The sequence below is a fragment of the Eucyclogobius newberryi genome, unplaced genomic scaffold (assembly GCF_026437365.1).
Source record: "Eucyclogobius newberryi isolate DKJ021-1_F unplaced genomic scaffold, fEucNew1.0.hap1 SCAF_39, whole genome shotgun sequence".
In the NCBI taxonomy this organism is placed as follows: Eukaryota; Metazoa; Chordata; class Actinopteri; order Gobiiformes; family Gobiidae; genus Eucyclogobius; species Eucyclogobius newberryi.
Genome location: NW_027316045.1, coordinates 253,484 through 266,169, shown reverse-complemented (window position 1 = coordinate 266,169; position 12,686 = coordinate 253,484). Strand labels below are relative to the sequence as shown.

At 47.2% G+C, this 12,686-nt stretch overlaps 2 protein-coding genes across 3 annotated transcripts in view; both read left to right on the top strand.

Moving 5' to 3' along the window:
- afg3l2 (AFG3-like AAA ATPase 2) overlaps nt 1-12,686 on the top strand; it is a 511,786-nt gene that overhangs the window by 264,943 nt on the left and 234,157 nt on the right. The gene's annotated exons all lie outside the window — the stretch shown is intronic.
- The window catches only part of cunh7orf25 (chromosome unknown C7orf25 homolog), a 137,501-nt gene continuing 125,583 nt past the window's right edge, over nt 769-12,686 (top strand). The window contains exons 1-3 of the mRNA XM_072462189.1: nt 769-869; nt 2,019-2,272; nt 8,109-8,214. Of these exons, the coding sequence (XP_072318290.1) occupies nt 2,036-2,272; nt 8,109-8,214 (343 nt within the window). The 5' untranslated portion in view covers nt 769-869; nt 2,019-2,035. The remainder of the gene's footprint in view (nt 870-2,018; nt 2,273-8,108; nt 8,215-12,686) is intronic.

Genomic DNA, 12,686 nt, shown 5'->3' with positions numbered 1-12,686 from the left:
CATAAACCCTAACCCTAAACCCTAAACCCATAAACCCTAACCCTAGCCCCTAACCCCTAAACTAACCCCTAACCCCTAAACCCTAACCCCTAACCCATAAACCCTAAACCCTAAACCCATAAACCCTAAACCCTAGCCCCTAGCCCCTAACCCTAACCCCTAACCCCTAACCCTAACCCTAACCCTAACCCTAACCCCTAACCCCTAAACCCTAACCCCTAACCCCTAACCTATAAACCCTAACCCTAAACCCTAAACCCATAAACCCTAAACCCTAACCCTAGCCCCTAACCCTAACCCCTAAACTAACCCTAACCCCTAACTCCTAACCTAACCCCTAACCCTAACTCCTAACCTAACCCCTAACTCCTAACCTAACCCCTAACCCCTAACCCCTAACTCCTAACCTAACCCCTAACCTAACTCCTAACCTAACCCCAAACCCTAACTCCTAACCTAACCCCAAACCCTAACCCCTAACCTAACCCTAAGCCCTAACCTAACCCCTAACCCTAACCCCTAACCCTAACCCCTAACCCCTAACCCTAACCCCTAATCCCTAACCCCTAACCCCTAACCCCTAACTCCTAACCTAACCCCAAACCCTAACCCCTAATCCCTAACCCCTAACCCTAACCCTAACAGACTGATGCAGTTTGTCTGAAATGGGGAGGAAATATATTTTATTATTATTACTCATGAAACCTGAAGGTGGCAGTAATGCAACATGTTTGATGCAAGCTGCTGCTCAACATCGAAGAAGAAGAAGAAGAAGAAGAAGAAGAAGAAGAAGAACGTGCTGCACTGCAAGATCTGCAAGCCAGTTTTGAGACTGTTTTGGACTCAGATCAGATCCAAAACACGCCGAGGTGAGACCCGGACTGTCCCGTGTTGGTCCAGATTCCGTAAACCTGGTTTAGACCCGGGTCAGGCCTAGTTTTGGTCGAAGCTAAAGCTAACTGTTAGCTCAAAGCTAATCAGCTGATCTCGTTGTTGTTGTTGTTGTGGTTGTGGTGTTTCTGTAGTGAGGAGAGAACTCTGCAATTAATTGGAATTATACAAATAATAATCTGCATTTATTTGTCATATGTGCAGAAAATATAAAAAAAAAATGGTTCAAAGGATTAAATTATTATTTTTATCTTGTTTTTTACTAAACTAAAGGATCTGATCCTCAAATAGAGATTATTTATTCATTCATTTTCTACCACTTTTGGGGTCGCGGCTGAGCCTTAGGCCAATTATAATATATAATATCATATATTTTCACTTTTTCACATTTAGTTACACTTATTCCAAAATGGATTAAATTATTTTTTGCCTCAAACTTCTACAAACGATGCCCCATAGGGTCAGGGTCACGATAACTTCATGAAGGTCGTTTGAATATAATAATAAAGCATGAGTATTCATTGTGTTTTGACACTCCTGAGCTCAGGTCCATGGTTTTTCCTCTGATCGTCCTTGAGATGTTTCTACAACTGGACTGGACCTGGGGTCAATTCACCTCTAGATGAGGTCCCACAGTTAACGGTGATGTCCCAGCACAAACTAGGACATTAAGTCCAAGGAACTGTCTGTAGATGAGACAGGATTGTGTCCAAGCACAGATCTGGGGAAGGGACAGAAACATTTCTGCAGAGTGTCCTCCATCATCCGGAAAGGGAAATCATTTGGAACCACCAAGACTCTAGAGCTGTGTCCGGCCAAAGCGAGTAAACTCTGACAGACGTCCAGCATGTCTTTGTGGAGAGGGCAGAAGCTTCCAGAAGAACAACCATCTGCATCACTCCACCTTCAGGTGTAGTAGAGTGTCCAGACAGACAGGCTCCTGAAGGACTCTCAGACCATGAGAAACAAACATCCAAACGAATATAATCCAATCTATTTTTTCCCAATTAGCTTAATTGCACTCAATATTCCATTAACATTATGCTATTCGTCATTTGTAATAACCCTGTTGAAATAGTTCTTGTAACTCTGCTCACACTTTGTAAGCCCCGCCTTTGTCTCCATAGGCCCCTCCTTGGTCTCCATGGCGACACAGGCCGTCCTATCAGAGCGCATGGCTCTGGCAGAGCAGCTGCTGGAGCGAGCGGAGCATCTGATTGGTGCAGATGGAAAGGTGAAGCTCTGTAACAAACTGCGCGCCGAACTCAAGTTTCTCCAACGCATCCAGAGTGATGCGGCCGTGAAGGGCGCGGACGTGAAGGGCGCGGCCGTGAAGGGCGCGCACGTGAACAGCTCGAACCTTACCCAACTCAGTGCTGTGGTAAGTGCTGCCACCAGGGGGAGTTGTGTGATTCTTAATGCACATGTTTCACTTTAACCCAAAAGAACTTGTCTGTACTTTTAAACTAAAGCTGACATCACACACAGGGAGGGAGGGCATCTGACACACACAGGGAGGGCATCTGACACACACAGGGAGGGAGGGCATCTGACACACACAGGGAGGGAGGGCATCTGACACACACGGGGAGGGAGGGCATCTGACACACACAGGGGGGGCATCTGACACACACAGGGAGGGAGGGCATCTGACACACACAGGGAGGGCATCTGACACACACAGGGAGGGCATCTGACACACACAGGGAGGGCATCTGACACACACGGGGAGGGAGGGCATCTGACACACACAGGGGGGGCATCTGACACACACAGGGAGGGCATCTGACACACACAGGGAGGGAGGGCATCTGACACACACAGGGAGGGCATCTGACACACACAGGGAGGGCATCTGACACACACAGGGAGGGAGGGCATCTGACACACACAGGGAGGGCATCTGACACACACAGGGAGGGAGGGCATCTGACACACACAGGGAGGGAGGGCATCTGACACACACAGGGAGGGCATCTGACACACACAGGGAGGGAGGGCATCTGACACACACAGGGAGGGCATCTGACACACACAGGGAGGGCATCTGACACACACAGGGAGGGAGGGCATCTGACACACACAGGGAGGGAGGGCATCTGACACACACAGGGAGGGCATCTGACACACACAGGGAGGGAGGGCATCTGACACACACAGGGAGGGAGGGCATCTGACACACACAGGGAGGGCATCTGACACACACAGGGAGGGCATCTGACACACACAGGGAGGGAGGGCATCTGACACACAGGGAGGGCATCTGACACACAGGGAGGGAGGGCATCTGAAACACAGGGAGGGAGGGCATCTGACACACAGGGAGGGAGGGAGGGACTTAACCTTGTCATTAACCTGTTCCATCCTCCTGAGGCCGGCGAGCATTTTCTAAATGACAAATATTCTCTTACATCATCACTTTTATTTCCGTGGTCAATACAAGTTATACACCATTTTAAAGCTTATTTTCTCAACAAAACAAATATGTCATTGATTTACATTGAATAATTTGCCCCAAGAAGCAATTGCCAATAGTTTGTGAGAAAGTCTCAACTTTTACAAACTCATGTCCTGTTTGCTGTTTATGACGGACAAAACGGCTTTAATTCTGTTCATCCATGTGCTCAGTCTGTCCGTAAAGAACCATTGAACAACAATATACACTTGTATTTTTACTGAAGTTTTCACATTTCCAGATCTTGTCAAGTAAATCAAGTTTTCTTCTCTGATGATGGTCAGGATTAAGGCTCGTCCATAACAAATGACCTGTTTGACTTATAAGATGGTGTTTGACATCGATCTTTTCTTCAGACTGTTTCCTACAGAATGAGACCGTCCACTGTCCTCGGGTTTGTTCTCTACAGCCTCCGGAGGAAGAAATATGCCGCTTCCGACGCGCGCATCCATGTTGTTTTTAGCCCTTAGCTACTGCTAACAGTCACCTAGGAGACTTTGATTGACATATTATTCTAGCCAATAAGAATAGCTTATGGGGACTTAGGGGTCCCACACACAGAATCGTCTCTATTCTAGTGCGTAACGGCTGTAAAGAGGCAGATTTTTGGGCAGGAGGCAACTAGATTTTACGCATAACGTTTTCTGATTTTATTCACCTTTTGGACGCGCATCTTGTTAGATATATGTATTATTATATCAATACAAAAATAAAATAAAAATATAGCCGCAAGCGGCAATAATCGGCCCTCGCCACGCCGCAAGAGGAGGGGGCGCTAACGCGCCCCAATTGTCCTTTTATTACGCCTACTGCTGAATCTGTGACGCTGTCACATCTTCTCCCCTTTGTTTTACCATCAAAAAGCAATTTTATTTTGAATTCTTGGCAAAATGTGACTCTTTGGATAAAAATGTGGATAACTTTTGATGGTCCACCCCTGAAGATGAGTCTCACCAAATTTCAGGTTAATAGGGCTGACGCCCTGGGAGGAGTTTGTGAAAGTCTAAAGTGTAAACATGTTCTGGCAATTTCCCCATTGGAATAACATGGGAGGTTTTGGTCATCGCTACGGCAACGCCATAACAATTATGACATGGGTCTCATTGACTTTTTTGATGGGGCCAAAATTGAGTTGTGTGTCAAATTTCATATAATTTCGCAAAACTAAATTAAACTAAACTAAACCATATAAAATCTGTAGGGGGCGCTGTGGCGCCAAATTAATTTATTTCACTTCAAGTAGGTTTAGGGCAAAGAGTTTAACAACTGATTCTAATTTGACGCAATTCGGACTTTATCTGCGCAAACGGCAGAAATGTTAAATTTGGGAGATTTCTGAAATTCTTGCTACAGTTTGCGGCTTCGCCGCTCAGAGACCGTGACAGGGTCAATGTCATTTGAATAACTTTTGATGTCCCACTCCTCAGTAGCATTTTCACCAAATTTCAGCTTTTTAGAGCCAACGCCCTGGGAGGAGTTCGTAAAAGTACAACGTTTGGAAAAACTCCAGAGTCATGCTTAGCCATTTTTGAAGCAATATTGGTATATTTGGTTGGGCGAACGGCGTTGCCGTAATAATATTTTTTTACTTCTCTTGTCACAATCTACCTCTGCGCCAAATTTCATGATTCTACGATCAGATTTTGTTTGGGTCATTTCCCATCTCTCAATGCATTTTTGGTACATTTGGGGGCGCTGACGCGCACATTTTTTTAATTTAGAAAAGGGAAAAAGCCAGAATGTAGAGGCACGATTTTAGAGGTGTGAACATTTTTGTGACTTTTCGTCAATGTCACTGGGTGAAAAATAGGGGGGTTGGTCCCGAGAAGAAAGAAAGAAAGAAAGAAGAATATTCCGATGCGAAAACAATGTTTCCCATTTCTCAAATATCATAAACTATATATTTTCGGAAAGCGCTCGCGCTTTCCTACCTCATGGTGTGGGTCCCTGGTCACTGACGGGTACTTTCCTTAATTTTGAGTGGGCTCCGCCCACTTTGTGTTTTTGGCCCTCTAAACAGTAATAATGTTACATTTTTGCATCACATGTTTATATGAACGGAACATGCAAGAGATGGGGAACGTATTTGTGAGCTACTTAGCGCAAACGAGTGCTTTATATGGGGATCCCAATGTAAAGTGCTCGTTTAGTGCGCACTTTTGCACGGGCTTCGCCCGTTTACAACGGTAATGTTCCATTTTCCTACTACTAATTAGTCTGCACGGGGAGTGCGTGAGTGAAGGAGTGCGTTAGTGAGTGTTTGGAAGTGGGCGAGCGCTTCGCGCTCGATTTCGTGCGTGCGCACTTTCGCAGCCGTGCTTCGCACGGCCTTACGAGACTAATAGGCCTCTCGCCAGCTTGTGGCGCTCTGGCCTAAATATTATTATTATTTTTTTTTTCACCTCTATATGGGAAATTCATGGGTAAACTCGTTACACATTTTCACATATATTGTATTTAGCAGTTATAATAGTATTAGTGGTTCTACAAAACATCAAAATGTATGTTTTATGATCATCGAGGAGCTAAAACTGTAATAAAACAGTTTGGCACATATTTGGATCACTTGAATATACTTTTTGATACAAAAAGGTCAAAGCACCAAAATGCTTCTGTTCTAGAGATCTGAAACTTTACACAGTTGTTGTCATGACAACAGCATGTGCAGTGAACAACATAAACACACAATGAAGTATGTCCTGCTCAGGACCTTTACAAATGGACAATATTCAGGCGAGACTAAAAAAGGATGTTTTGTTCATGTTTGTGCTTCTGTAGTGTGAGTTCTGAAGTCCTGGCAGTGTGACATCTGCACATGTGCAGAAACTAGAAGGCCTAAGCTTTCCCATGATGCATCACACTCACATGTGGAACGTAACATCCTCTTTTGATAAGCAATGACATTTGGGTCTGACCAGTGTGCACCTGACCCACATCATTCAATTTAATTTATTTTTGTAAAGCCCAAAATCACAACAACAGTTTCCTCTGAGGGCGACAGTGAGAAATGAATCAACAATGTCTGTGGACGAGGGACGATGTCCCAGAGTCCTCTGTCCTTAGACCCTCCCTCTGTCCTGGTCCTTGCACCTTCCTTCTGTCCTTGGACCCTCCTTCTGTCCCTTAGACCCTCCTTCTGTCTTTGGACATTGCTTCTGTCCTTAGACCCTCCCTCTGTCCTTGGACCCTCCCTCTGTCCTTGGACCCTCCTTCTGTCCTTGGACCCTCCTTCTGTCCTTGGACCCTCCTTATGTCCCTTAGAACCTCCTTCTGTCCTTGGACCCTCCTTCTGTCCTTGGACCCTCCTTCTGTCCTTGGACCCTCCTTCTGTCCTTGGACCCTCCTTCTGTCCCTTAGAACCTCCTTCTGTCCTTGGACCCTCCTTCTGTCCTTGGACCCTCCTTCTGTCCTTGGATCCTCCTTCTGTCCTTAGACCCTCCTTCTGTCCTTGGACCCTCCTTCTGTCCTTGGACCCTCCTTCTGTCCCTTAGAACCTCCTTCTGTCCTTGGACCCTCCTTCTGTCCCTTAGACCCTCCTTCTGTCCTTGGACCCTCCTTCTGTCCCTTAGACCCTCCTTCTGTCCTTGGACCCTCCTTCTGTCCTTAGACCCTCCTTCTGTCCCTTAGACCCTCCTTCTGTCCTTGGACCCTCCTTCTGTCCTTAGACCCTCCTTCTGTCCTTGGACCCTCCTTCTGTCCTTAGACCCTCCTTCTGTCCTTAGACCCTCCCTCTGTCCTTAGCTCCTCCTTCTGTCCTTAGCTCCTCCTTCTGTCCTTGGACCCTCCTTCTGTCCTTAGACCCTCCTTCTGTCCTTAGACCCTCCTTCTGTCCTTGGACCCTCCTTCTGTCCTTAGACCCTCCTTCTGTCCTTGGACCCTCCTTCTGTCCTTAGACCCTCCTTCTGTCCTTAGACCCTCCTTCTGTCCCTTAGACCCTCCTTCTGTCCCTTAGACCCTCCTTCTGTCCTTGGACCCTCCTTCTGTCCTTGGACCCTCCTTCTGTCCTTAGACCCTCCTTCTGTCCTTGGACCCTCCTTCTGTCCTTAGACCCTCCTTCTGTCCCTTAGACCCTCCTTCTGTCCTTGGACCCTCCTTCTGTCCTTGGACCCTCCTTCTGTCCTTGGACCCTCCTTCTGTCCTTGGACCCTCCTTCTGTCCTTAGACCCTCCTTCTGTCCTTAGACCCTCCCTCTGTCCTTTGCTCCTCCTTCTCAGCCAGGAAAAACAACAAAAAACCTTGAGAAAAAGTATAAACCTGGAGGAGTTCCAGATGGAGAGATCTGACTCTCACAGACGGACGCGAGGTCCAGTGTCACCTGACCTGACCCGTGAGTGGTTCAGGGGTCAGGTCAGGGGTCAAGTAACACTGATGATGTGGTTCAGGGGTCATGTGACACTGATGATGTGGGTCAGGGGTCAGGTGACACTGATGATGTGGGTCAGGTCAGGGGTCAGGTGACACTGATGATGTGGGTCAGGTCAGGGGTTAGGTGACACTGATGATGTGGGTCAGGGGTCAGGTCAGGGGTCATGTGACACTGATGATGTGGGTCAGGGGTCAGGAGTCATGTGACACTGATGATGTGGGTCAGGGGTCAGGTCAGGGGTCATGTGACACTGATGTGGGTCAGGGGTCAGGTCAGGAGTCATGTGACACTGATGATGTGGGTCAGGGGTCAGGTCAGGAGTCATGTGACACTGATGATGTGGGTCAGGGGTCAGGTCAGGGGTCATGTGACACTGATGATGTGCTTCTGTCTCAGGTGCAGTCGGCTGAGTCGCTTCAGTCGGTCGTGGCTTTGCTCAGAGTTTACACTTTCACCGATGAACTCCAGAACAAGAAGAACCTCACTGTGGACGTGGTGGCAGGTGTGTACAAGTACTACGAGTACACTTTCGAGTACAGTGAGTACTATGAGTAGTACTTTTAGTACAAGTGCTTTGTACTAAAAGTAATAAGAGAGTGTTTATCTTTAATCCTGTTTCATTGGAAGAAATTATGGCTCTATTAAGTAAAATGAAAATCTCAAAGCTTCGATCTATGGTATCGGACCTTTAACCTTTAACCTTCACCTGCCTCAACAAGAATCACAGTCTTTATTGCCATTGAACAGAATTCTCAACAGAAACTTTGTGATTCAGTGCAACATAAAACACTGAACAATAGTAAAGCAACATACATAAAATCAAAAAGGGCCTCAAGAAAATCACTTTAAATCTGCTATAGGATCAAAATAAAACAGGCTTACTATGTACACACAGATGTACACACAGATGTACACACAGATGTACACACAAATGTACACACAGATGTACACACAGATGTACACACAGATGTACACACAAATGTACACACAGATGTACACACAGATGTACACACAGATGTACACACAGATGTACACACAAATGTACACACAGATGTACACACAGATGTACACACAGATGTACACAAAGATGTACACACTGATGTACACACAGATGTACACACAGATGTACACACAGATGTACACACAAATGTACACACAGATGTACACACAGATGTACACACAGATGTACACACAGATGTACACACAAATGTACACACAGATGTACACACAAATGTACACACAGATGTACACACAAATGTACACACGGATGTACACACAGATGTACACACGGATGTACACACAGATGTACACACAGATGTACACACGGATGACACACAGATGTACACACAGATGTACACACAAATTTACACACAGATGTACACACAGATGTACACACAGATGTACACAGAGATGTACACAGAGATGTACACACAAATGTACACACAGATGTACACAGAGATGTACACACAAATGTACACACAGATGTACACACAGATATAGTGCAGAAAAGTGAAAAGTGAAGTGAGTGATTAGTAAGTGTTCATGAGTGTTAGGGCTTCATGAGGATTAGGGCTTCATGAGGGTTAGAGCTTCATGAGGGTTAGGGCTTCATCAGGGTTAGGGCTTCATCAGGGTTAGGGCTTCATGAGTGTTAGGGCTTCATGAGGGTTAGGGCTTCATCAGGGTTAGGGCTTCATCAGGGTTAGGGCTTCATGAGGGTTAGGGCTTCATCAGGGTTAGGGCTTCATGAGTGTTAAAGCTTCATGAGGGTTAGGGCTTCATCAGGGTTAGGGCTTCATGAGTGTTAGGGCTTCATGAGTGTTAGGGCTTCATGAGGGTTAGGGCTTCATGAGTGTTAGGGCTTCATGAAGGTCCGGGCTTCATGAGTGTTAGGGCTTCATGAGGGTTAGGGCTTCATGAGTGTTAGGGCTTCATGAAGGTTCGGGCTTCATGAGTGTTAGGGCTTCATGAGGGTTAGGGCTTCATGAGGGTTAGGGCTTCATGAGGGTTAGGGCTTCATGAGGGTTAGGGCTTCATCAGGGTTAGGGCTTCATCAGGGTTAGGGCTTCATGAGTGTTAGGGCTTCATGAGTGTTAGGGCTTCATGAGGGTTAGGGCTTCATGGGGGTTAGGGCTTCATCAGGGTTAAGGCTTCATCAAGGTTAGGGCTTCATGAGTGTTAGGGCTTCATGAGTGTTAGGGCTTCATGAGGGTTAGGGCTTCATCAGGGTTAGGGCTTCATCAGGGTTAGGGCTTCATGAGTGTTAGGGCTTCATGAGTGTTAGGGCTTCATGAAGGTTCGGGCTTCATGAGTGTTAGGGCTTCATGAGGGTTAGGGCTTCATCAGGGTTAGGGCTTCATGAAGGTTCGGGCTTCATGAGTGTTAGGGCTTCATGAGGGTTAGGGCTTCATCAGGGTTAGGGCTTCATGAGGGTTAGGGCTTCATGAGTGTTAGGGCTTAATGAGGGTTAGGGCTTCATGAGGGTTAGGGCTTCATGAGTGTTAGGGCTTCATGAGTGTTAGGGCTTCATGAGGGTTAGGGCTTCATGAGAGTTAGGGCTTCATGAGGGGTAGGGCTTCATGAGAGTTAGGGCTTCATGAGTGTTAGGGCTTAATGAGGGTTAGGGCTTCATGAGGGTTAGGGCTTCATGAGTGTTAGGGCTTCATGAGTGTTAGGGCTTCATGAGGGTTAGGGCTTCATGAGGGTTAGGGCTTCATGAAGGTTCGGGCTTCATGAGTGTTAGGGCTTCATGAGTGTTAGGGCCTCATGAGTGTTAGGGCTTCATGAGGGTTAGGGCTTCATCAGGGTTAGGGCTTCATGAGGGTTAGGGCTTCATGAGGGTTAGGGCTTCATGAGAGTTAGGGCTTCATGAGTGTTAGGGCTTCATCAGGGTTAGGGTTTCATGAGTGTTAGGGCTTCATGAGTGTTAGGGCTTCATGAGTGTTAGGGCTTCATGAGGGTTAGGGCTTCATGAGTGTTAGGGCTTCATGAGTGTTAGGGCTTCATGAGTGTTAGGGCTTCATGAGGGTTAGGGCTTCATGAAGGTTCGGGCTTCATGAGTGTTAGGGCTTCATGAGTGTTAGGGCTTCATGAGGGTTAGGGCTTCATGAGTGTTAGGGCTTCATGAGTGTTAGGGCTTCATGAGTGTTAGGGCTTCATGAGTGTTAGGGCTTCATGAGTGTTAGGGCTTCATGAAGGTTCGGGCTTCATGAGTGTTAGGGCTTCATGAGGGTTAGGGCTTCATGAGGGTTAGGGCTTCATGAGGGTTAGGGCTTCAAGAGGGTTAGGGCTTCATCAGGGTTAGGGCTTCATCAGGGTTAGGGCTTCATGAGTGTTAGAGCTTCATGAGGGTTAGGGCTTCATCAGGGTTAGGGCTTCATCAGGGTTAGGGCTTCATCAGTGTTAGGGCTTCATGAGTGTTAGGGCTTCATGAGGGTTAGTGCTTCATGAGTGTTAGGGCTTCATGAAGGTTCGGGCTTCATGAGTGTTAGGGCTTCATGAGGGTTAGGGCTTCATGAGTGTTAGGGCTTCATGAGGGTTAGGGCTTCATGACGGTTAGGGCTTCATCAGGGTTAAGGCTTCATCAAGGTTAGGGCTTCATGAGTGTTAGGGCTTCATGAGGGTTAGGGCTTCATGGGGGTTAGGGCTTCATCAGGGTTAAGGCTTCATCAAGGTTAGGGCTTCATGAGTGTTAGGGCTTCATGAGGGTTAGGGCTTCATGAAGGTTTTGGCTTCATGAGTGTTAGGGCTTCATGAGGGTTAGGGCTTCATCAGGGTTAGGGCTTCATGAGTGTTAGGGCTTCATGAGTGTTAGGGCTTCATGAGGGTTAGGGCTTCATGAGTGTTAGGGCTTCATGAAGGTTCGGCCTTCATGAGTGTTAGGGCTTCATGAGCGTTAGGGCTTCATGAGTGTTAGGGCTTCATGAAGGTTCGGGCTTCATGAGTGTTAGGGCTTCATGAGGGTTAGGGCTTCATGAGGGTTAGGGCTTCATGAGGGTTAGGGCTTCATGAGGGTTAGGGCTTCATCAGTGTTAGGGCTTCATGAGTGTTAGGGCTTCATGAGGGTTAGGGCTTCATGAGGGTTAGGGCTTCATGAGTGTAAGGGCTTCATGAAGGTTAGGGCTTCATGAGTGTTAGGGCTTCATCAGGGTTAGGGCTTCATGAGTGTTAGGGCTTCATGAGGGTTAGGGCTTCATTTGGGTTAGGGCTTCATGAGGGTTAGGGCTTCATGAGTGTTAGGGCTTCATGACGGTTCGGGCTTCATGAGTGTTAGGGCTTCATGAGGGTTAGGGCTTCATCAGGGTTAGGGCTTCATGAGTGTTAGGGCTTCATGAGTGTTAGGGCTTCATGAGTGTTAGGGCTTCATGAGGGTTAGGGCTTCATCAGGGTTAGGGCTTCATGAGTGTTAGGGCTTCATGAGTGTTAGGGTTTCATGAGAGTTAGGGCTTCATGAGGGTTAGGGCTTCATCAGGGTTAGGGCTTCATGAGTGTTAGGGCTTCATGAGTGTTAGGGCTTCATGAGTGTTAGGGCTTCATGAGTGTTAGGGCTTCATGAGTGTTAGGGCTTCATGAGGGTTAGGGCTTCATGAGGGTTAGGGCTTCATGAGGGTTAGGGCTTCATCAGGGTTAGGGCTTCATCAGGATTAGGGCTTCATCAGGGTTAGGGCTTCATGAGTGTTAGGGCTTCATGAGTGTTAGGGCTTCATCAAGGTTACGGCTTCATGATTGTTAGGGCTTCATGAGGGTTAGGGCTTCATGAGAGGTCGGGCTTCATGAGGGTTAGGGCTTCATGAGGGTTAGGGCTTCATGAGTGTTAGAGCTTCATGAGGGTTAGGGCTTCATCAGGGTTAGGGCTTCATCAGGGTTAGGGCTTCATGAGGGTTAGGGCTTCATGAGTGTTAGGGCTTCATGAGGGTTAGGGCTTCATGAGTGTTAGGGCTTCATGAGTGTTAGGGCTTCATGAAGGTTAGGGCT